A 25,789-nucleotide genomic window follows, 5' to 3' on the forward strand; every position below is an offset into this window, starting at 1 on the left:
GGTACTGGTCCATTTCCCAATCTGTGAGTAACTTTAAAACCTACAATACTTATGATTTTCACTGATCCAGTAAGAAAACATGGTAATTGTGTTTTGGATCCTCAGAGTGGGAAATTTCTAAACTTTCAAATTAAAGAATGCAGAATTTAAGACGACTCAGGGCGTATGCATAGAAAACCTCTAGATTCTCAGGGTCTTGACTTATTTATTTGATTAAATTATTTGATTGCCATATTGAGGAATTTTTCACTGGTTATATGACTGTCAAGTTTATGGGTATAGAAAACAAGAGTAAGCCACCGTCCTTTGCCAGTTACATGATAAATTACCATCAGATGTAGGACTGTCTTTTGAAGATCCAGTCAACTGTCAGACAAGTATTCTGAACTGCTGCAATCTACACTACTTGACCAGTGTTGACCCATTTGCCTATTGGAGGATCAGTGGCTCTCAGCCAAGGGAAACAATTCTTGTAAGGTAGTACATAACATTGCCCTCTACCTACTTGAATGACAATACCAGTGATTAACTGGCATTGCTGTTCCATCACTTGGAAGATTTGCTTCTGTTTGTAGAGGGCCAGTACTCCAGTGTGTTTATGTATACATGTAATATGTGTGGCTATACAGATTTCCTTGTTTTGACACTGACATATCCTGTATGTTGTCTTATGTTATGTTTGTGGAGGTTAACCTGTCCCTGACTTCTGCGTGGACAAAGCAGTCAAGGTATTGGGGGATCGGAGTATACTATTCTAAAAGCACTGTCACACCAGAGCTGTGGCGAACGACGCCCTTTGTGATTCGTCAGGATATTTTTTGCTGTGGCCAGCCACATCGTGTTTATCACCATTGAAATCTAATAAATTGTTTGCTGTCACACCTAAACTGACCATTCACCCTTACAGAACTCTGCCTCTTCAGAAGTAATTGATCAAATGATAACATGAATTCAAATGCACTCTGACTAACATTTGTGTACGATTTATGAAGATCATTTGCAATACCTTGGCATAGCTTGTACAACAAAGCCAGACCAATGAAGACTGGTCAGAATTTATGTAGATTACAGATAATTGCATGTAGTTTTTTTGCGTGTGTAAACTGACCTGTGACTACCCTGACCACCATGTGATTCTCGGTGACATCTTCAGATTCATCAAGATTTTCCAAGATCCCCCCGACTTACTGTACGATTAACTTCGATCTTTTGCTCGCAGGTTGGCTAAGGTAAGTAGAGGTGTGTCTGGACCTTTAGCAGACTCATTTTTAACAACAAATATACCCAGAGGGGTAAACTGCGAAAACAGCTGAACTGACTATTAATGAATGTTTTAATTCTTTGTATAACTTTAGTGTTTGGTAAAAATGTAGTGAGGATCCATGACATTCCAAATGTATATGTTTTATGTATCAATTTTAACACTGATTGAATAGTTGCCACACAAAATAGCATTAATTTGCTGACATATATACTTAAATTCACTTTAATATCTATGCATATTTTCATGTGAATACACATGAAGGATATTATAATTTAATATGCATAACTATGTTAGTCAAATCAATGTTGGTTTGGTTTTACTGATTGGAACAGAATCATCTTCCTTAACCCAGACATTTTAGAGACAGTTGTGGAGTAGTAGAATGTTGAGGAGAAGCGTCATTTATCATCAGAAGAATTGTATTGTGTCTCATTTGAAATGGGGTCAGTAATTATATCAGTTCTGCATGATGCATAGTGACATGTCCGTAATTTAAGACATAAGAAACTTTGAGTATCCGAGAGTGTAATTTTATAATGGCCTTGTGGCATCACCCATATTTCCCAGACTGCAAGGTTGTATATATGAACATAGTTAAATAAGGTATGTAAATAGTGGTACATGTAAAGATGTTGGGTGACAAAACTAAGGGGTTATTCATGCTGGATTAATTTATTCATGTATACATAGTCCACACTCGTAATGTTAGTGCTGGTGGACTAAATTTAATCTTGTGTAAGAGTAATTCAATTTTTTTTTTCTTGATTCTTTTACATGACTTGTTTTGTCTATTATTCAAGAATGTTTCTCTGAAACTGCATTGGCTGTGTTTGTATATGGCCATGTAGGCAACCCATTGCACTTCACTGGGCACTTTTGTCTTTGCCTTACGAATCTATTGGCCTCACAATATACATGTATCTCAGTCTTGTGTGTCTAATTAATGACAAGGTTGTGTGAAATGATCTCACTATGAAAAGAAAGTTCTTGTCTAAAAATAATAAACAAATCCTTATACTCTCTGTTAAAGTCTGGACATAAAGTTAATAATCTTTTATTTATTTTGTGCAAAATTTCCAAAAACATAATCTTGTAATACTACATTGTAATATGTCAAAAAATTTCTTAAATTTGTCTGAAATCTGCAAATTTCAGTCATTTGAACTGATGGTGACTTCAACAAGAAAAGTAAATGAAAAAAGTTTTCTGTGCTTATTATTGCAAAAAATTTTTTCCCATGAGATGGACAACTTAAATTTGAGGACCAGCAAGTGTCAAAAGTCTGGTTGTTCAAAAGTTTATTAGCTAATACCGGTTTTAAGTCATTAGCTGAAATCAGCAGCCGATGCAGTTTTCCAATGTCAGAGTATAACAGAAACAGATTTAGGTCATGTGTAATATACAGTTACCCAATTATTTTGAGGCTAAGTACTAAATTGAAGAGTTGGCTTAAAGTTAAATCTGGTATTTAGCCTTAAAACAGTTTCGAACAACTGGGCCCATAAGGAGGTTAATACAAAACTCTTGAAGTAAGAAGAGTTGGATTTGTCATGACATAGCCATGCTATTAAAAATTATTATTGATGCATAAACAGTTTTGGTAGTTTTCTTTGTATGAAGAGGGATATATCAGTACAGACTGTGTAAATATAGTATGTGATAACCATAAATATTCTGTACCCATTGTTTTGTTTAGGAATATATGAAGTGTATGTATTAAATTCATTACAGTGACTTGTTGTCCATATTATTGTCTCACTTGTTTATTCTTTACTTGTTTTCGCCTTGTACATTTCCTTGTATTCGTCATGTCGCTGGAGGGAGCCAAATGGCTTTTCCTGTCTGTTGTCGATCGTTGGATCTTGGGGACAGTAAGCATTTGCTTGGCAATTTGCGCTGTGTGACATCACTGAAGAGCACTTGCCTTCCACCAATATGATACGCATATTTGTATGTTACTCCTGTGAAAGTTCGATAGTACTTGCCAAAGGTTTACTCAGGCTTGCCAAAGGTTTACCTTCACACATAAAACTGACAACCACCATATATGTGAAAAGCTCTTGAGTATGGCATTAAACAACAATCAAATGCTCAAATACTAGTAAAAGTGATGGTCAAGTTTTGACTATTTATTCACTAATTACACTGACAAAACCCTGTGTAATATACCTCAAATGATGATATCCAGTGGAAACAGTATGTTTGGCAGCATCCCCATTCACTGTGACATTTAATGCACTAGTGAATGTGACAATAACATCACTGAATGTGGCAGTACAGTGGGTGAGACAGGCACAACAGTAAGTAAGACAGTATCAACAGTGGGTGACACGGCCACATCAATGTGTGAGACAGTCACAGCACTGCGTGGGACAGTCACATGAGTGGGTGAGACAGTCACAAGAGTGTGTAAGTATGCTTAGGGTTTAACGTCGTACTTTAGAATTTTTCAGTCATATGACGACGTGGAATCATCAGGTGTGTGTGTATATATATATATATATATATATATATATATATAACGTGTGTCTTTTTGTGGCAGAGCAAGTCCATGCCGGCCAAGTGCTGCCGCCAATGAAGTATCATGCCGAAGATACCAGACCTAACACCCACCCACTCACCTTATACTGATACCGGGCCAACGAGTCATGTTTCCTTGCTCTTACCTCTCGAGCAGCAAGTACCCTTTTTAAACCCTGTGGTATGACCTGACTCGGGTTCGATCCAGAGATCTTACGACTTCGAGGTTCGACTTCTAACCATTAGGCCACCGAAGCGGTAATCACAAGAGCAAGTGAAACAGTCACAACAGTGGGTGAGACGGTCACAACAGTGAGTAAGACAGTCACAACAATGGGTGAAATATTAACTCCTGTGATCGACCCAATGATTTAGGTGTTAAAGGTAACAACGGCAGGTCACAGCAGGTGACGGTCACAACATGAGTCGAGAGACTATTCCAACAGTGAATGGGAGAAATGAGAATAATTGGGCGTGCAGTTTGTGAAGTACTCGTTCCCTGTTCATTTTCATACATATAGTGGTAACAGATTCTACACCTTATTGTGATTACATGTAGATTGCAGCGGTTCGACGAACAGCAGACGGTATTTGCTGCTCTTCTAGTTTGGCCTTCTTAGTGACAACATCTGATAATGCAAGAGGATACGTAAACTGCACAATGAAATTCTACTGATTGGAGCATTACTTCCGAATCGGTGTTTCTAACTTTCGCAGTTTTGATCGTCTGTTTTCTAGAGTGCCGTGAGCGATTATAAAACAGGCATCCTTTAAGAAAATAGGTCGTAATGTGTCTCCGTGGACGATAGCACAGATTAAATGTAAAAGATTTGAACTTTGATTGTTGACCTATAAATATATATTTTAAACAATGTATATATCACTGGTGTATATATATATATATATATATATATATATATATATATATATATATATATATATATATATATGCTGTGTTCAGAGAAGGAAGTGATGTTATTCAGGAACACGCGTGATGGACATTAAGTTTGACTTAATAACCTATATACGAATATACCAAACAGCTCTAGATTTTGTACAAATTGCAGTCTATAATAATGTGTCGTCTACTGTTGATATATTTACCAAAAGTCATACCTCGACCAAGGCACAACTGAGACGTTAATAACAGGGCCCCTGGTTAGATAGAGAAAAAGAAGACGACGTAATGAGGGAGGTGGGGGAAAATGTGATGATTTAATGTCAATGATTGAAGGATTTGCGCAGCATTTCTACCACTATCTCCGCCATCCTACAGCTATTGATCTGTTCTGCATCGAAAAAAAGTCGAAATGTTCGTAGGTCAAAGCGGTAACGGATCCATACAGACTATAGAAGAACGCAATCCATTGATCGTAAAGGATTCAGCTGTCACCAAAATATCGAAGAGGGTGGTAAAGATGGGTCCGATTCGAGTACGAGTGGTGTTTTTGATCGCACTTTTTTCCTTTGGAGTGGTGTTCGGCAGGGTGGCCACATTTGCCGCCTCTCCTTTGTGGATTGACAGCATTAAAGCATCGGAGCACCTGTTTAATGCATCGAGAAACGCGAGTCTTTTCTCAGGGACCAAACCCTTTAAGCAGCCTGTTGAAAAATTGTTCAGCAGCAATACTAAGCTTCAATTTGAGTTCAATGTGCCTTCAGATAAAAATCGGCCACACTTCACGAACTATTCTGCGGATGAAACTATGTTTATTTCTCCCTATTATATCGTTTTGACCCAACAACTCACATGTACCTTTGTGTTTGGGTTTATTCTTTTGACAATTTTTTTAATTGCCCCAGAGAAAATTACGGCCCGGGAGAGAAACTATCCAAAATGGCGTTTCTTGGTAATAGGTTTCAGCATGGCGCTCTCTAGCCTACTGTGCAACTCGGCAACAAGTGGTACCAAAACGGCTCCATATCTTCAGGCCATTTTGATGAATTTCAATGTACCGATTACTTTCACCACAAGGTAACGTTCCTACTATACTTGCTTGGCCAATACCAGTTAATGTTTGGATGACTGTACTTCCAGGAATTCTCGGACTTTTCATAATGTTGACGAAACATTGACAAATTTGGAATGCTTTGACTCGTCTAATCTGTATAATAAATAAACTAATTAAGTTTCCAGATATGATATGATATATGAAGAATGACACACCCACTTGAGAAGAAATGCATACGGGCATCAGAACGCCTGTTGGATAGTCTGATGAATAAATCCTGCAGATTTACAGTTTGATTTGATTATTTGTGTACGCCGTGATCAATGGATATTTCACTGTGTTTGAGGGCCGGCGAAATTGTGTATGTAGAAGTAATCAAGGTGTACTGAAAACCTCTTGCTGTCATTAATTTCAATTTATTTATATGTAAAAAAATTTAAATTTGCTAAACTGATCTTTGATAGGAATTGTAATATAGGTATTCATTCGTCAATATGTTACAGATGATTATCTTTCCTAAATTTCAAGATTTTTTATACTGAGAAAGAGGCCAACTCTTCGGAAACTTCTTTGCGCATGCGTGGTGGTTGTGACTGAGTTCGTGTGTATGTTACCAACCATCTTCCCTAACCTGGAGAGTAGCCAGTCTCGTCAGACTGAAGGGGGTGGAGAAGGAGTTGGAAGAATCATCTGGCCGTTAATCTTTGTACTGTCTCAGGTAATGTTACACTGCGTCACTAACAGGGAGGCACGCTTTCTAAACATCTGTGTAAATAGTTTATTTCTACATGTAGACCTATACACTTTAAATGATATTTTATCCATCTACATGACATCCATTCAGGACATGCAGCATATCGTCTCAGAAACTTGAATCGCTTTAATTGCTGATCTACATAAGAACTACGTGGATTAGAAGCTTATAAAGGAAAAGAGAAGAAAGAAAAAGTTGTTTGCGTCCGTTTAGCCGGAACTGAACCAGCGACCTAATTAAGGATCACACCTGATAACGATGTTACTAACTACTTCGAAACGCCGTGTTAATAAATCAAGAAGTTTTATATCCACAAGGAAGACTTTCCCAATGTCCTTTATAAGGATCACAGCTGTTTACCTCTACAGTCCTCAGCTCTACCAACTGAGCTATCGACTGATGGTGATTACGAATGTGTATAATAAGCATACAAGTGTGTATATATACGATTTGTGGATAAAATATGTGAACATTATTTTGGACACGTACTTTGATCAACTAACAATGCAGAGGTAGACCTGCTTTTATTTCTGAGAATTCATTTTCTTTATGAAGTGCTATTTCTCCAGATTTATTTTTATAATGAACAGTAATAATATTATCTTTTAAATAAACAATTGTAAAAGTATAAAAAAAATAGACCCCCCCCCAACTACGCTCACCCCCACTCCCTCTTGCCGGAATGAAACCAACGAGCTATAAAGCTTTCCTCTGTACAATCCTCGGCTCTACCTACTGAGTTATCGACAGCTGACAGCAGTTTGTGGATAATAAACATATATGCATGACTATTCGTTAAAAGAAACAAACTTGAGCAATTATACAGATGAAGAAACATATATTAACTATATATTATACCTTGGAGAACGATTTTTTTAATGTGGTCTTTATAGTGATACGTGTTAATGATTTTCCTTCTTGCATAAAAGTTTGTAAATTTTTGTCTTCCCTCGTTTTATCGGTCGATTAATTATTACTAATGATATGTTTATGCAATTATAATAAATGGGTTTATTAACTGTTTAATTCTTGGACTAAGCTGAATTAATAAACGCACTTGCCTAATGATTATACACAGTGGCTATTCTTGCAATACAGGGGTAACATAAAATTTAACTCATCTTGCATGGGTACTTCGTATGAAATGCGGATGGTATTTTAATCTTAGTCTTGTTCCAGTTTTATTCACTTTGCTTTGGAAAACACATACCAAGATCCAGTTCATCACTTCGGAGAATAATTGGTCCAGTAGTTCAGTTGTTTCTTCATTCAGAAGAAATCTCCAAGGAAAAAGTTCTTGTCAAACAGGCTTGCGTTATAAATTGATAAAAAAATGTCCAAAGGATGGAATAAGTTTTAAATAAATAATGTAGATCATTGACCCTTACAGAACCACATTTATCCACGATTTTATTTTAGCTTTCTTATATGAGACCCTAATTTGTAACAAGTGTTTTCTATCTGATTTTTATAAATCATTGATTGCTCTCTTATAATTTTAATAATTGAAGCGCTGACCATCGTATAGGCCTATAACCTAAGTCTACATCATAGAACTTCTTTTTCTCTGACAGATCACCATTTAAAATGTGATTTAAAGGGTTATTTTTATGTGTATTATTATGTGTTATATTATGACAAATCTATTAGAAGTTAATTGAATGTCCTCCCATCATAATGCTGACCTCTGTCGTATAAGTTAAAAATTTTTAGTTTGTACGACACGAAACAACAATGAAATAAATAAACACAATTTGAATGAAACCCTTTTTACCTGCCTAATGAGTATAGATTCCAAAAACCCATACAATTTCTTTGTGTAAAGGCATATCATCGTTGTCAGATCTGTTTCGTCTTCTAATCAGTTTTATTTAAATGTTTTAAGTGTTTCTTAAGGTTCGTTTATTGAACCAGTAACCTAAGGAAAGCAGCTTATATTTCCTATTGCTAACCAAAAAATAATCATAGCTGTATATTCAGTTTTGCAATATTTCATAAATAAACTGAAAAATGATAAGAAATGCAGACCGAATGAAAAGGAGAAAAATAACAGTCCGTCGAGCCGGAATCGAACCAGCGACCTAAGGATTTCAGTCCTATACTTCTACAGTCCTCCGCTCTACCAACTGAGCTATCGACGGTACTGATAATCAACCTGTTTAATAAGTTAAATATTACACAGAGGCATACATATATACATGCGCGAAAGCAGGCATGTATTGTCATAGACAAGCTGTATAAATACGGTGCGCTTTGGCCTTGGTTATTGTCACATGACCAGAAAACTATGTGGACAGACGTGCCTACAATAACCGAGGAGCGCTAACATACATGCAACAGCAACAAATAATTTTTCCACATGCATGGGCTCTAGAAAGAAAAAAGCGGAGAGAAAAAGTAGACATATCTTTTACAGATTTTGCATTCATCCGTATATAAATTAATGCTAGAGCCCACAGATGAAGAAACATAAGGATGACTGAGACAGTTTAGTGACATATTACTACGGGTCTGTATACTGCACAGATTGCTGTGTTGTCTATTATATGGTTAATGGAGGAACTGCCTAAAGCTATTTGGCCCTAACCAGTGTAGTTTATTGTTCATTCATGCTTTTGCGATGACATTTTGTACATTATAACTGGTAATATAATGATCATGCAACGCAAGAGATAGTGAGGTACCCTTTCCAGCGCGACTCGGGTCCAAGCTGGGTTGGCCATTGTTTTCTTGTACTTTGGTTTGGTTTTATATATATATGGGCTCTCAGTTTACCTACAAATCGTAATCTCAAAAGCAGGAATCAACACTAAACTGCACAATTGTGTCCCGAATTCATTTTGGCGGAAAAAGTTACACTCAAAAATGAATCTATTAATTTTAACAGAAAGTCTGTTCTGTGAGTGATGCTGGAATGTATTCTGTTATTGCAGAAGATTGTTAAATATAACACACATATTCTATTAATCCAATATAAAGATTCTGTTAGACTAACAGTATATTACGTTGAATAAGACAAAATATTGTATTATAATCACTCAGGCAACAGATTATCTGTTAAAATTAACAGATTAATTTTTTGAGTGAACCTATTCACCTTGGACCTGGGCCGCTAATGCTCGGTAAAAGATACCGCAGTGTTTGTGACACATGTATATATCTTGTTGTAGGTTCCGTATGCTGTACAGAGCACTGTTATAGAGAAGGTGACCAAAGATCAATCAGAGAAACCATATTTAGAATCCACTTCGGAGAAATCCGTGCCGGGAAAATCCGACCAGATTAACATGGTGTACTTTCTCTTCTGGACTTCTGGTTTCACCTTTATCTCTGCCTTGTTTTTCTTCTGGACACAAATCATTCCGGATTTCGCTGACGTCACAACTTTCCCAGAGTTAGGAAAACAGTAAGACGAATGTACACTGGCATGAACACAAGAAGAACCAGAGTCTCTGGTACAAGCTTCGTTTTCTCTCATAAATTTGGAACTTCAATCAAAACTTGGTATGGGTTCAAAATGGGCTGTTCCCGAAAAATGCGACAAATAAGGTACCGGTACGCCCACCCCGAAAATTGATGGCGTTTTAAAGGCAGAGTCTCTGAGGCAAGATTTGTTATCATTTATAAACTTGGAGCTTGACTCAGAACTTCAAATCGGTTCAAACTGGGTAGTTTCCGGATGATCTGCCATAAGAAGTATCCGGTGTGAGAAAAGTTGTTAATAAACTTCTGAGATGGGACAGAAATCAGTTATTAGCCTGTAACGATCGCCACTTCTATGTAACAGCTGTTGTTATATTCCACTGCATTCAGGGTTCACAAACCTTTAATGAACGTCTATACATATGCTTTTCAACTCTTGCAGATTATGGTTTAATGCACGCTGTCAGTTCGGCCGAAGTCCTTGCTCGTCATTCGTCACTATCGTGTCGTCATTCAGCATCGGCGCCAATCTGCTGGCTGTCTTCTCTATTGCTAACCTACTTCGCTGGAGCGAAGGTGCTAACTTCATGATGGTTGTTTCAGTAGGTGTACAAGCTGTATAAGTTTACGCTTTAGAGTTATAGTCTCATTTATCTATACGTATACATTACAGGATTCCACTCCCGTAAATTCCACTGTTCTTAATGTACCATGTCACTGCTTTCGTAAAAGAGACATATTTTGTTTCACTGAAAGTGTCTTGAATTATGGTTGAATTTTAATGATAAACTTCCCTAGTAACAGTCATAAATAACTTTGCAGACAATCCGAACGCCATCCTTATTCCTATTCTGGACGCTCTTTGAGGAGGTACCCTTCAGGTGGTATCCTCATGCCAGTCTTAGCACGTGGCTCAGCGTTGGGGCTATCTTGGTCATGCTGCCCGCCGTCTACGCCTACAGTACAGGGTAAGGCTTGTTTTGGCATATGAAAACTTTCGTCGTAATACTTGTCACCGTCTTTCTTTGCGGTACATGCATGGTAGTGAATGCCATATGGACATTTTATGTCGTGTTACATCCCATCTATACGCCACCACCATATAGGGTCTTTGCTGTACATGCATGGTAGTGAATGCCATATGGACATTTTATGTCATGTTACATCCCATCTATACGCCACCACCATAAAGGGCACGGTTGCTGTATACTTAACGTTACCGGAAATCCACGGCCAGAGAGGATATAAAGGGGAAAAAATATTATTCACATGTAGCACAGATTAGCTTTCTATGTTATACATGTAAGTTACCTGTCGTCAGTGTGTACGCCCACGGGGTAAGGAATGACATACAGTATGAAACTTAATCTTCCGATCATGTTACGTATCGTCTACGTCCACTACATGTCATGACAATTCATATATACGTGCCGTCTATGTCCACTACATGTCATGACAATTCATATATACGTGCCGTCTATGTCCATAGCACATGAAAAGAAACTTCTTTGTCATCTAGTCTGCCTAAATTTTGCGCTTGCAATTTTGGACTTTACTGAATCTTTAATGGTTTCAGTACATGAACAGAAATTATAACATGAGTCTACAGCTACCTAAGATCGATACGCCTATAATAGGTCAATGTCCATATTGGTTCGGGAGCGGTAGATCCAGGATCAATCCTGGATCGAGTCACACCAAAAACTTTAAAAGAGGAAGTTGTAACTTCCTCGCTTGGCGTTCATCATGAAGGGGATAGTGCAACGACTGGTTGACCCGTATCAGTATAATGGCTCGGGCAGGGCGCCTTACTTGCCTTCGGTAAGTCGTCTCAGTGAAGCAGCACTAGATAAAAGAGCGGTGCAACAAGGAGGTACATTACATACACCCTAAGGATTCCTTCGTCGTCATATGGCTGAAAAATTGTTGAGCACGACGTTAAACCCCAAGCACTCACTCACTTACTCACTCTATAGTGATTGATCAGTCTCAGTTGTCCTAATGTTATTTTAATAGGCTATATACAAATTTGTATCGCAAGCGTGCGGTGTATCATGCAGTATCTGATAAATCATCGCAACAGACATATGTAAACAGTACAACCATATTATATATCCCCAGAACCGGTACTATAAATCCCTTTTTACACACGGTAGAGACTTCTCCAGAACCGGCACTATAAATCCCTTTGTACACACGGTAGAGACTTCTCCAGAACCGGTACTATAAATCCCTGTATACACACTGTAGAGACTTCTCCAGAACCGGTACTATAAACCCTTGTATACACACGGTAGAGACTTCTCTAGAACCGGTACTATAAATCCCTTTTTACACACGGTAGAGACTTCTCCAGAACCGGCACTATAAATCCCTGTACATACACACGGTAGAGACTTCTCCAGAACCGGCACTATAAATCCCTGTATACACACCGTAGAGACTTCTCCAGAACCGGCACTATAAATCCCTGTATACACACTGTAGAGACTTCTCCAGAACCGGTACTATAAATCCCTTTTTACACACTGTAGAGACTTCTCCAGAACCGGCACTATAAATCCCTGTACATACACACGGTAGAGACTTCTCCAGAACCGGCACTATAAATCCCTGTATACACACTGTAGAGACTTCTCCAGAACCGGCACTATAAATCCCTGTATACACGCTGTAGAGACTTCTCCAGAACCGGCACTATAAATCCCTTTGTACACACGGTAGAGACTTCTCCAGAACCGGCACTATAAATCCCTGTATACACACTGTAGAGACTTCTACAGAACCGGCACTATAAATCCCTGTATACACACTGTAGAGACTTCTCCAGAACCGGCACTATAAATCCCTGTATACACACGTTTATGTAATAGTAAGCATGATCCCATGATCATTACAAACTGTAGCCATCCATCGAGGTGGCGTGGCATCATTCGCGTGATAATATATCTATCAGTTGTCTTACTGGCCGGGTGTCCAACAACGATATACGTTGGGTTTCAGTGTTCAAATCCCTTTCTCACATTCTTAGCTAATGTTGACTTCATCTTGGAAACACTTTGTGGACATGCACATATAGGTTTACACCACTGGAACATAAACGAAACAAGTGTCTAACTTCTGTCAAAATAATTAAAGGCCTTGTTACTGAAAATTACTGAGTCTTTCCTGCTGTGTCCATGGGCGATTTACATATATAGTAATTGCATACGAATGCCGATTTGATGTTAACACATGTTCTCTAAATTTAATTTTATTTACATTTTTTGCAGACCACCAGAGCACGACTCTAAAAGGCGCAACACAGAATTGGAAATTACGACTGGAGACGTAAGAGCGGGAAGAGTCTAACATAAGGCCAACTCAAGTAGTTATTTGTTACCAATTATGAGATCTTATGCACTGAAAAGGACACGTTTCCCTGTAATATTCTGTTGATGACAGAATTCTATAAGGCAGTATCAACAGCTGTAGGTACAAAACTGTGTTACCGCTTGTCTCCACTCAGGAGATACCGATATTACATTGCAATACGGCAATAAACATGCTGCCAGTCAGAGGTTTACTTGACTATTGTACATCCATACGCTGCGATTCAACAAACCGACTGGTGGAATTCGATTAATCGAATGAAAATATAACGATGCTATCAAATCAGATCGTGTTAATTAACGCGGATTACGAAGTACAGATCTTGCCCTTTGAATAATAGAATACGACGAGTTGATACTTCGTGGGATATCACGGTTCATATTTCCTCTATATGTGGTGGCCAATCTTGCAATACATGCGTACACGTTTGAAATTATGAAACGTCCATGCATACTTTTCTTACAACTCTGCATATTAAATGGACATTTGTTGAAATGAAATTTCAACAAGACAAAACTATTAGTCTGTCGAGCCGGAATCGAACCAGCGACCTAAGGATGACAGCTTATTTACTCTACAGTCCTCCGCTCTACCAACTGAGCTATCGACAGTACTATTCAAAACTGTTGTTAATGAGTAAAATATCATATCATATACATTTATGCATGTATTCCAGCAGACAAAGTTTTGTCAGATACAAGCTCTATAAATACGTACGATACGCTTAGGCCTTGGTTAATGCACATGTATATCACGTGACATGAAAAATATGCGGCCAAACGTGCATTCAGAAGATATCAGTATTAGACATGCAACGGTGACATATGATTCTTCACATAGGGTCTGGTAAGAAAATAGTAAAGGGAAAAAGTAGATACATATCTTTTATAGATATAAAACATTATGTTCTATTTATACCCGGTATATCAATCGCATCAAATCAAAATGTATTCGCACAATTATGCCACGAAGGCCCGGATATGTGTCATTTGATTTGTGAATTTTTCAATAATGACATCTATGTTAAATTCGGAGAAACCATACATCAACAATATATAGGCGGTATTCTGATGGTACAGCTTGTAATCCCCCTATGTGTATGACTTATGCTTGTTCTCATATGAATACAACTATGTGTAATCTTCACCAGGCTCGATATTTCTCACTCATTAAAAGGTATGTGTACTTATGTTTATGTATTTATTTATTTGATTGGTGCTTTACGCCGTTCCCAAGAATATTTCACTTATACGACTGTGTACTTTTGATCTTCTAGAATTAAACGGATAATATCTAGCTGTGTTTATGTTTTGCACTTAAAACTGCTCTTATTTTAGTACGAAACGACCTGTCAAATATGATCATAGCTCTATTGGTTCAGGCAATCGGCGTCAATTCTGTATCTCTTCAACTAGGGTGTAGGGGCTGTACATTCGTTGTGTTGAATTAGATCGCCACGTTGGACGTGAGAATAATTGCATTCAAAGCACAACTGTATGGGATACACATTTTGATTATCGACAACTTTTTAAATAGCATGGTGCACGATTTGGATACTGATGTCATTTATTCGCCTAGAATTACCATTCCTCGTGTCTTTCCAACATCATTGAAAACTGTTATCTGCTTCTTTTTACATGAATCCATCTTAATTTCATACTTTAGGCCCTATATACTTCCTTTGTTGTTTGCTGGTTGGAGTTTAACCTTGTTTTGGAAATGACTGTACGATTGACATGGAACGTCCATTTAAGATTCGCCTTACAGATAGGTTTCACTTTGCATGCTTCAGTGACTATTCATGGAGGTATTATATAAAAAAATCTATATGTAAAAAGTGCTTTGGGTTTTTACAGCGCACTGTTATTTTCAGAGAAAGCGACCAAGAGTATAATCATCAAACAATAGAAACCGTCCGTAGTATCCACTTCACAGAATTCAGCGCGAATGAAATCTGACCAGATTCCTATATATGGACTTTTGGACTTCTACTATCATCTTTATTTTCGCCTTGTTTTTCTTCTGGACATTCCAGTCATTCCGGATTTGTATATATGAGGTCACAATTTTCCAAAAATTTAGTATAGGCCTATACATATTTGCCGCCATGGTTAAAGTGCATGAAATATTCTTGAATATGGTGTAACACCCATCAAACAAATAAGTATGGACTATACACATTCGCATTTTCAGAAGTGGACCGTCTAAGTAACGATTTGATATCACTGATGAACCTAGAACCAGCATCAAGCCTTGTCATGGTTTAGACTTGGTGGTTTCTCAGTTAACCAGCATATATGAAGTACCCTATACGAAATTCGCGAGATGGAATCCTGTTTTCCCGAAGATGTTTTTTCTTCGTTTCCTATTGGTCATTAACATTTTAACCTTGTCATAACATGCTGTTTTAGACTTGTATATCAGTGGCGTAGGAAGCGGGGGAGGTTCCTTTCACTGTAAAAACTGTGAAGAGGCTGTTGTGCCCCCAACACGCACACTCGCACACACTTTTCGACCCATGCAACCATATAAAGATACACTACAAAGAATGCTAATTTCTTGACTGTTTTGAATTGAATGTAAAAACATTTCTTTTCATTTCTTCAAGCAAATTAACGCACTATAATTTTATTGGTCACATAAGCAATATATAAATTGAAAATTGGTATCTGAAATTTTGCACTTTGCAAAGTCGGACAATGTAACTCAGACTGAGCATGAAAACATGCAGGTGTACCAATTCCCCCGAAAGGCCTCTTATCCGCCAGCAAAACTCAGTGCAGTATTTGCCCTGTTTTATTGCATATTTTCCGCAAGGCGATAATATTTATTAAGGTAATGTGTTAAACCATGCCTGCATGTTTTCTATCAAAAAGAACGCTAGAACATCAAGTTTACCTACGATTTATCATAATGCTGGACAGGTCTATAATTGACTGGGATTGATTGGGATTCCGCCTGCCTTTGTACGACCCCACCCCTCTCCACCCCTCTCCACCCCTCTCCCCACCCCTCTCCCCACCCCTCTCCACCCTGCTGCCTACGGGGGTGATTACTCTGGTAAATTTATAATTAACATTGTTCAGTTTACCCTTAGGCGCTATTTGAGTAAATACACGTATTTTACAGCTCGCATAGCGTGTATTTCAGCTGAAAGTAAGTGCATGTCCATATAGAGCTATAAGTACTGAAGCGATTCGATAATTCAGATCTGGGTGTGCCAAAATGTACAATAGGTCCTTACTTCACCACAACGTTGAGGATGGAAATTTTTACTCTTAAAACACGCTCCTTGAAGACGCGTGTACGGATGTAGGATTAAGAGATTCCGGGGCCTAGGCGGGCCATCGACTTAACCTTATTGGTTAGGATAATGACCCCCCCCCCCCCCCCCCCCCACACACACACAACACTTTCCATTCGTTCACTGCGCTCGTGTATGTATGCATAATGCCATGGACGTTACAGCAAGCAAGTGCGATGCCGCAAATTTCGCTGTACACAGCCGATCGGTATCTCACAAGTAAGGATCGAGGTTTAGTGCTGATACTATAATCTGGCCATAGGCCTACAGCTCTGGCGTTGATTCGGCTGCGGCTTTAACTGAGGAGGCTTGTCAGGTGTAGTGGTCCGTGATGGTAATTTATTTAAGGGGCAGTGGCGCACGCAGCGAGGGCACTGCGGTTTCTTCTAATTGACATTTTTACCTACTTATTTGTATTTGATTGCTTCATCTATATGCGTGGTCGACCAGCATTATATGGTGGAAGGAAACCGTGGTTCCTCTGGGCTTCCAGACCTTCCCATGTATTACCAGAGAAGAAGTCACCTTGCTCTGGATTTGAACTCCCAGCGACCGCATTGGAGGGATGTTCCTAAGCCATTATACTGCGCTAGCACGCTGGCTACTCGGTCATGGAGACCCCTTAGCCTTGTTGAAACTTTTTTACTTATTTATTTATTCATTTGATTGGCGTTTAAGGCCGTACCGTATTCAAAAATATTTCACTTTTGCATTGGGCGCTCCTATAGCTGTGTCATTGTGTTGCTCTTATGCAACATATAATTTCACTTTAGGCAGGCATGTGTTTATATGCGGCAGAGGTTCGAATCCGGCCTTGGGAATTTGATTCCTCCGCTCTCACTGCTTATGCATGGGGCCGTTGTGACTGAGCGGTCGACGAGCATGTTCGTTGAAGCTCTAGGATCAAAGTACACTTTTGATCCTAGAGCTCTGTTCAAACATTACCTATATCAAATATCTATAATATCTAGTTCGAAAATTCCCTGCATAGCCAACGAGACCCTCGGTTGTTAAACACGCTTACCTCCCCTTTGCCGCGATTTAGGACATCACGTGATGCATATGTTTACTTCCGCCATAGCTGTCAAGTTTTGACCAGGCCGCCGACTTGATCGAGAAGTATGACGCAGGGAGGGAATGTTTTAACGTAAAGTCTTGACTTTCATCGTCAAAAAATTTGCTGTAGATTCCAGCATTGAGAAACACATGCTGTCAAGTAAGGGAAGTTGAAACAGCCCGCTTGATTGCGTTTAAACGTGGTGTGTATGAGATTTGGAAAATCATGACGTGTCAAACGAACAGACGAAATGATGCTGTAGTGTTACAAGTGGACGCATGAGATCGGTCGGCTTGCAATGGGCAAAAATTTGCAACGCTTGGTGGAAGTCATTAACAGATAACAACGGTCGTCGCTGACAGAAAAAATCGTCCCCAAAAGGTGTTGTCAACCAATTATCGTAATACTGACTGCGAGTATTGTGTCTTCATTAGTGTTCATTGGCTTGAAACAGAAAAAAGGGCCTTCAACACATAAAAAATATGCTGACGCAGCTGCTGGTTTTGAGATCTTTTCTTTACACTCGGAGTTATGATTTGGAAAAAGCAGAATCTGGATTCAGAGCTTTCCAATTTCCAGTTGTGTGAATAAGGCAGATATTAATTAATGTAAATGCATCATTGTCAAGGAATATGTGGTACAAACTGTTCCTGTTGCTGCTGTATTTGATCGTGTTGTTTCTTCTGGCAAGGATCTTGGAGTTGTTCAGCTGGTATGAGAATGGACTTCTCACAGAGAAACTGTTTGACCCCATGACCCTTTCTGTGGGCAAACTCAAGGCACTGCTTGACTCACGGGGTGTCAGCTATGAGGCAGTGGTGGAGAGGAAAGAGTTAGAAGAACTGGTGGATGCCACAGGTAATGTGTATGCTAATAGTACCTGAAATTAAAAGCCCAGCATACTCTGATTGTTATAAGTTATGCATTATTACTTCTTTCAATGACATTTAGAAGTTGGGTTGGATAACATAACAAATGTATGCATCACAACTTCTATTTATTCAGTGAGCAGCCTTTCGGTATAGGTACTAATACCGCCATCAAGCATAATTATGTATTATTATTTTCAATGGCTTCCTCTCCAGCCGTATGTGGGAAGGTCTGACAGCAACCTGCGGATGGTCGTGGGTTTCCCCCGGGCTGTGCCCATTTTCCACCCATCATAATGCTGGTCGCCGTCATATAAGTGAAATATTCTTGAGTATGACGTAAAACACCAATCAAATAAATAAATAAATAAATAAATATTAGTTTCAAGTCATTATGATGGACAGAGTGGTGTATTTAAAATGTATCATGTATGGTGTAAATTGTAACAAATTCTCAATAGATGTGATCACCCATATCTTGCATCGAGGTCCGTCATTAAGCGAATGTTAAAAGATAAGTAGTTCGACTGATTTACAGAGCTGCTTGTGGCTGGTAAAAAGATTTAGACCATATTTGAGATCTGAATATACACTTAGCACAGATAAATTTTCATGTACTGTAAGTTAATACGTCAACCAAATCTGTTGGTTAAGGTGAAGATGACGAAGAAGAGATAATACTAGTATTTGTGAATTTTTCTGTGTCCATGCACACAGGTACTGTGACAGAAGATGATTTGGAGGCCATAGACATGGAAGAAAATGTGTCTGTCACCAACTTCACGAATGGCAATCACTTCTATGAGGAGGTGGAGGATAAGAAAGACAGTGTTTGGCTGGTTCAAGTTCAACTCAACTCCTTCATGCCTTCGGCACTAAGCAGCGCTCACTGGAAAACAGTGCGAAAAAAAATGTCCATTTTTGGAATTCGAGCTGGACTGTTTGATTGTTCCCATGATTGGAGGTACCTGTAAATAGGGTTTACAGAGTTATTTAATTATTTTGATTGGTGTTTAACATATGATGGCAGTCATATAATTGAAGGTGGAAATGCAAGTGCACTGAGTAATCCATCAAGTACCAGGTATCTGACAAATGTCCTGGCTTAAAGCCACAGCCGAGACAGCAAGAGGTGTATTGGAGCATGCTACCTTATTAGCCATGGGTATCATGGGTGAAGTGATAGCTAATTCCTTGAAATTTTGAAGCCTTATTATTTATTAGAGCTGAAGAGCGGAAGTGAAGATGTATAGCTTTGAATGCCAGTGCAAGTGTATCAAGGCAGATTCAGAATCAGAATTTGTAAATCTTCAACCTTTTCAACCTCTAAGGCACTTATTTCAGTGGAATTTATGCATGCAGTTATTTTGACAATTACACCAAAATGTTTTTTTGTGTCATTAAAGATGCAAACTTTATTAAACTGTGCAGATCATTTCTCTACACGCCTTTGTTCTATCAGAATGTTTCAAGATTTTGGTCATAGTGGTGCTTCAACTGTTGAAGAATTAGGCTACATGTTTCAAGAGTATATTCTGCAAGATTGGTATGTATACTATTATACAGAGAATGAATGGTCTCTTTTCAGACACATTGTTGCACTGTTACTGAAAAACTTGGTATAAAACAGTAGTATTGTTTGTGCAAGTACATTGTATTTGTATGGTTTCAGCTTTTGTGACAGGAAGGGGTGGACAAGTCCACGACTGGTACTGGCACACCCGGCAGACTTTCAGAACAAAGCCAATGTGATACTGAATACCTACTCTGGACCTTCCAAGCCCTACCATGTTCATAACTGGGTGAAAAAGAAACTCAATGAACAGATACAGCGGGTGAAGAATTACACAGAAGTATCTGACAAATGGCTCAATGATGAATACCCAGGCTCAGGGATTCGCCTAATGGTTTTAACGCAGCTTTCAACACTACCTATGTTTTTCACAGCCCTTAGTGTCAAGTTCCCTGGGCGGGTTAGATTTGGGACTGTAGACACCAATAGTAAAGAAGGCAAAAATATCCTGAAAAAGCTGAAGTTCAGAAAGACTCCAATTCATCTTGTCATCACCGCAGAAAAAACGCACATTTATGGGTCTCGTCCTGGCGAAGCTTTGACTTTCCGACACATGGAACGTTTTCTGAAATCGCTCTATCCAGAGGTGAATGATTTGTTTCTTTTAAGTTTGTTCCTTTGTAACCTGCTAAGTTGCCTGGAACTTGTGCTGTCTCATGGAGGCTTTGTACGGCGGATTTTAAACGTTCTGTGGTGCTTTCTTAAGTATAATATGATAGTAATAATCTTATGGCTGCCTCTTCTGGGACTGTTTCAACTGCCCTTTATGGCACCTGTGGTTCACCTGGGTTTGAAATCAATCCGGGTCGTTAACAACACCTACATAGCTAGCCTGATCAGAAAGGACTACTTTCTTTACAGCATGAAGTGGACTCTCCTCATGGCTACGTCTATAGCTTATTCTTTTATTGTTGGGTTTGTCGAGTATAAGAAATCTAGTGGCTCTGAAGAAGAAGGTAACGAAGATCACAGTGAGTGGGACTTTTCTAACTTTCGCACGCTTAGCCACCTGTTCACACCACTGTCCCGACGGCCCCTCGGCTTTGGGATGTACATGTATGTAGGAATGGAGGAGACGGGGGGAATAATCCCGGCCACAGCCCTCTGGCCGTCTAACGTCAGCACCTCATACATAAGCCAGCTACCAACATGGGTTTATCGTAGTGTCAAAGGAGAAAGGGCTCATATGGGCAGCAGTAATCAGACCACATCGGTGGGAGAAGAGACAGGGTCTACGAGCGAGACCAGCCCTGAGGTGTCACCACGGGAGGAAGGCAGGATTGAAGGCGAGACCATCATGGCAAGCCACGCCCACAAGCAGCCAATACAACCCAGCAAGTTCAGCTGCCACCAGTGTGCCATTTGCCTGGACATGTATGAGATGGGGGTGCTCTTGTGTGGTTTACCCTGTGGACATGTGTTCCATAAACCCTGTATAATGACCTGGCTATCCAGTGATAACCACATCTGTCCTCTATGTCGTTGGCCCGCGTACAAGCCAAAGATGTGCCAGATGCACTTACATAGAGAATGAAGTCAAAACCATCTGTTTGATTGTACCTGTGGTTATATCTGTATACAGTTTGCTGCTTAAAGATCAAGTCAAAATATAATTATTGAAATTCAGGATTTTAAGTTAAACTCCCTTTGTGGTTCAGAGCTGTGTTTTTTTGTGAATTGGCATTTTTCCAAAAAAAAAACTACACCTGTGTGTTAGTATAAGTATGCACGATAGGGTAGGGTGTCTTTCTTTGTTTGGAGTCACAGGTATGCTGTGTATGGTGCCTATCTCCTTGAACTAGTCAGTGGTGTCATTTGAACAGTTACGAAGTTGATTAGAAATTTTGAAGATCAAATAACCTGTCAAGTTTTCTCTAGGTTATATAATTGCTAAGTTGGGTAGAAATTATGAAGATCAAATAATCTGTCAAGTTTTCTCTAGGTTATATAATTGCTAAGTTGGGTAGAAATTATGAAGATCAAATAACCTGTCAAGTTTTCTCTAGGTTATATAATTGCTAAGTTGGGTAGAAATTATGAAGATCCAATAACCTGTCAAGTTTTCTCTAGGTTATATAATTGCTAAGTTGGGTAGAAATTATGAAGATCCAATAACCTGTCAAGTTTTCTCTAGGTTATATAATTGCTAAGTTGGGTAGAAATTATGAAGATCAAATAACCTGTCAAGTTTTTTTTCCAGGTTTTATTATTATGTATATGTTATTATTGACATTCATGTCTTTCCTGCACAACATTTCCAAGTTGACGTGTCAGGCTGAAGGAAGATAACACTGCCTCCAAAGGCTATATTAATATAAGTGGAGTTATCTCCTTTTGCAAATGCCAGATACCGTATTTGAAAAGTGCAAGAAATTGAAATATCAGGAATTTGAAAAGTCTTGTTAACCATCATTGTAAGTTTCACATTTATAAATTAGGGTGCCAAATATGAAAATTCTTGTGGACAACCTCAAACTTGGGATCAATCAATTAATAAATAAAAGACTTTAAAATCTTTTAAGTCAGTGATGCTTTCTGAGATTAGAACAGAAAGTTCAAAGTAATTGAGTGTTCATGATGATAAGACCAACTATCAGTGTAAACTTATATTATATGTATAGGAAGTATATAGCTGATGCTCTGCAGTGTGTAGCTATTACATTAATTTATTCAGGACAGAGCAAAACTTACATCTAGTATTTTGTACATTAATGCCAAATTAGACACAGAGATTGCAAAGTCACAGAAATGGAGTGGTAGTCTTTGACACTTTACAAATCCTAATCCTAAACTTTCTAAGCTTGTAAGGGTAGATCTAGTCAGGTGTTTGTGAAGGAATAACTTGTTTTAATATTGCCACTTATTTGGCTTGTTATTTGTTCATGTGACGTCTTTATTAATGAGTGTCATATTTGTTTGCAACGTAATGTGGGATAGGGTTTACGTATATAATGTTTTAACCAGTAGCTGATCTTGGTGTTCCTTTGACTTATCACAGAGCCGAGAACATGATCAAATAATTGAATACAAATACAGTAAATTATAAATTAATCAACTAAGGGACTCTATTTATGTTTTACAAGTAGATGGTTGAATATACGTGAATGGCTGCTATATCAATTGAAAGATAATATAAATTATAGATAGATTGTGTTCGCAATGTCATTATGCTAATAGACCTGCAAAACAGTAGCTACAATATGTTTAGTAAAATACCTCTGCTTGTACGACTGTACTCCAGACCTAGAGTGCCCCTAGACCTTTGCTTCATACTGAAACTGGCGTCCACCCAGCTTTAAATTACTTGATGGAAATGCTTTGTACTCTTGTAGGACCCATTAGAAATCTGTTCGTTGTTAACCTGAACAACCCTCCAAAATGGGCCCTACTCTAAAGTTTTATTGGTCTCTCAGTGTTAATTTTAAATTATGTAAATTCCTAGATAGAAAAAAATGAGCCAGAATAAAGAAGAAAAATACTGACGGACCACACTTTTGCTAATGTATGTTGTGTTACGCCCAAGAAAGAATTTTTTAAAGATTGCCTGAAATCTGTCAAATAAGCCAAGCATAATGGGCATTATTGTCATCAATATATTTTTGTTTTTCTAACAAACATCATTTATCTCCGTCTGTACAATGTAAATGAAATAACCAGTTTTTGATGAAGTTAAGGCGAGTTATGTATAATATAACTACTTTATCTACGTTTATAACCACAGATTTGTGATTAATGTATTTATATGGGTATTGTGATTTCGTTTTCAATCAGAAAACTTACAAAAACATTGCTGCCATCATTTCAATCCCTCTGTAGAGTAAAACAGTGCAGTTTTAGTGGTTCTCCTATGCTAATGTAAGTTATCCTTGTTTTATGAAATATTTCACACCCAAGGCTTAAATCCCCATATACCCTTCTCAACAAGAGGATAACTATTTTGTCCCTACAATATTTATCACATGGAAAACCAGCCTTGCATACATATGTAAAGTGGAGCCGAGAAACTCCTGCTAGCTATGGCGATTGTAGACAGTGCTGGTATAGTAGCGTGACGTCACAATAATGCGTCGTGGAATGCAGCGTCACAAAGAAAAATGACGTCAGCCTGCGTAGCTGAATGGGGAACTCGTAAAACTCCTTCCTGCCTGTATCAAGACTGTCCAAAGCTGTGAACTTATTAATGCTTCACTTTATTATGTCACAGTTATCTGTGTAGGTGTGCTTACAAATGTATATGAGGTACACAGTCAAAGAAGTAAACGATGCGTTCCACTGTAATTAGGACCTTCTGTATAGCTTGTCCTCGAGTCCCCCATTACTGCTTGTCCTCGAGTCCCCCATTACTGCACAGGGTTTAAATCTAGTGTACCCCTTTTGGGCATGCAGTTCTGACAAGTATATGTCAATATTTTAACCTTTTGTCTGATCAGACAGTGGCAATCGAGAATCACGGATGATGGAGGGAGAAACAATTTTAATCACAGAGTTGTCAATTATATGTTATTTGAAGAAAATTTTGTGAGGTTTGTGAAGTAATATATACTAAACATACATTTAATCATAATCAAAAATAATGCAAATTTATAATAATTATGGTCTTAAAGCAGTGGTAAAATCACTGATTCACTACTATTATCTTGTACAGTGTGTTAAGTTGCAAAATGTACTAGTGGGTCTATACCAGCAGAACATGTTTGCTTGGAGGTGCTAATTATTAAACTGTTCACAGGTTGTAGATTTGGTAAATGATACCGGTTTCAGGATAATCTTTGTCTTAAAAAAACAAAAATGTTTTCATTTTCTGGTGATATTCATAGTGGAGATATGCAGGTATACATATAATAACAAAAGTACTTGCCTGTATTTAACATCAGAGTGCAAATTTTAGAAGTTTCTCCAGTATGGTGATATATCTGCCCTGTCAGCCAGCAGCATAAATTGAAAATTATCCCTAGAGAGAATAAAGTGATAGCCCTGCGCAATCTAGATTCCAGTGGTTAAGTGGTGTTCTTTTTATTATCTATTGACTGATGTTAAAAGATTTTGTTTCTGTATTTATGCAGAGTGTTTGCACAAACCTGCACATTGTATGTTAGATCAGAGGTATATTAATGTACCTGTGGTATAAATTTACTTGGTTTAAACAATATTTATTTTTCCTTAAGTGGATTGGAGAACAGGCGCAGTGCCTATTTTAACACCTCTCCTCTCCTTACTTATATGATAGCATTTCTTCACTACCTTCTAATCCTTATCAGGCGTTAACAAAAATTGTTAACTAGTTGATTGGAAAGAGGATATGCTGGGGATCCATGTATTTCTATTCAGAGTGTTAAAACAATTCTAAGATTTGAAAAAAGTTATAATGCAACACTCTTGATAAATTTTAGGAACTTTGTTACCGATTCTGAATGGCTACACATGCACAGATGAGGCTGAATAGATATTTTGAGAAATATAATTATTTTGGCTATTCTAAACAATAGCAAAAATTTGATATATATATATATATGAAGTGCATCATGTAAGTTTGCCCTTCAGCTAAAGTGTTTGTTTACTGGACATCCCATCATGTGGGATGTAAGAGTGTTGATGGGCAAGACTCAGAACATCTGGTACAAGATGCTAGTTCAATCCTGGCCAGGGAATTTCTAGATTTCCTTTCTTTCATAGTTCATAAGGCAGTGTTGAGAATAAGCAC

General features: G+C 38.3%; 1 protein-coding gene and 2 non-coding genes across 3 annotated transcripts; 1 reads left to right on the top strand and 2 right to left on the bottom strand.

The window, feature by feature from the left end:
• Window positions 1–8,543: 8,543 nt before the first annotated feature.
• Trnay-gua (transfer RNA tyrosine (anticodon GUA)) lies at window positions 8,544–8,631 on the bottom strand. Its single transcript is given in 2 exon segments — window positions 8,544–8,579; window positions 8,595–8,631. It is a non-coding gene; the product is annotated as a tRNA-Tyr (tRNA).
• Window positions 8,632–13,808: 5,177 nt separating this feature from the next.
• On the bottom strand, window positions 13,809–13,896 carry Trnay-gua (transfer RNA tyrosine (anticodon GUA)). Its single transcript is given in 2 exon segments — window positions 13,809–13,844; window positions 13,860–13,896. It is a non-coding gene; the product is annotated as a tRNA-Tyr (tRNA).
• Window positions 13,897–17,678: 3,782 nt separating this feature from the next.
• LOC135466335 (E3 ubiquitin-protein ligase RNF103-like) lies at window positions 17,679–23,490 on the top strand. Its single transcript, XM_064743769.1, has 3 exons — window positions 17,679–18,504; window positions 19,233–19,479; window positions 20,188–23,490. The coding sequence occupies exons 1-3, from the start codon at window positions 18,279–18,281 to the stop codon at window positions 21,620–21,622; spliced, it is 1,908 nt and encodes a 635-aa protein (XP_064599839.1). The 5' UTR covers window positions 17,679–18,278; the 3' UTR covers window positions 21,623–23,490.
• Window positions 23,491–25,789: the final 2,299 nt, after the last annotated feature.

The sequence above is a fragment of the Liolophura sinensis genome, chromosome 6 (genome assembly GCF_032854445.1).
Source record: "Liolophura sinensis isolate JHLJ2023 chromosome 6, CUHK_Ljap_v2, whole genome shotgun sequence".
Classification (NCBI taxonomy): Eukaryota; Metazoa; Mollusca; class Polyplacophora; order Chitonida; family Chitonidae; genus Liolophura; species Liolophura sinensis.

Coding starts and splice junctions, on each gene's coding strand:
- LOC135466335 (XM_064743769.1), top strand. CDS start 18,279: ATGTGGTACAAACTGTTCCTGTTGCTGCTGTATTTGATCGTGTTGTTT. Junction 18,505..19,232: donor AGAACTGGTGGATGCCACAG/GTAATGTGTATG, acceptor CCATGCACACAG/GTACTGTGACAGAAGATGAT. Junction 19,480..20,187: donor GATTGTTCCCATGATTGGAG/GTACCTGTAAAT, acceptor GTATGGTTTCAG/CTTTTGTGACAGGAAGGGGT.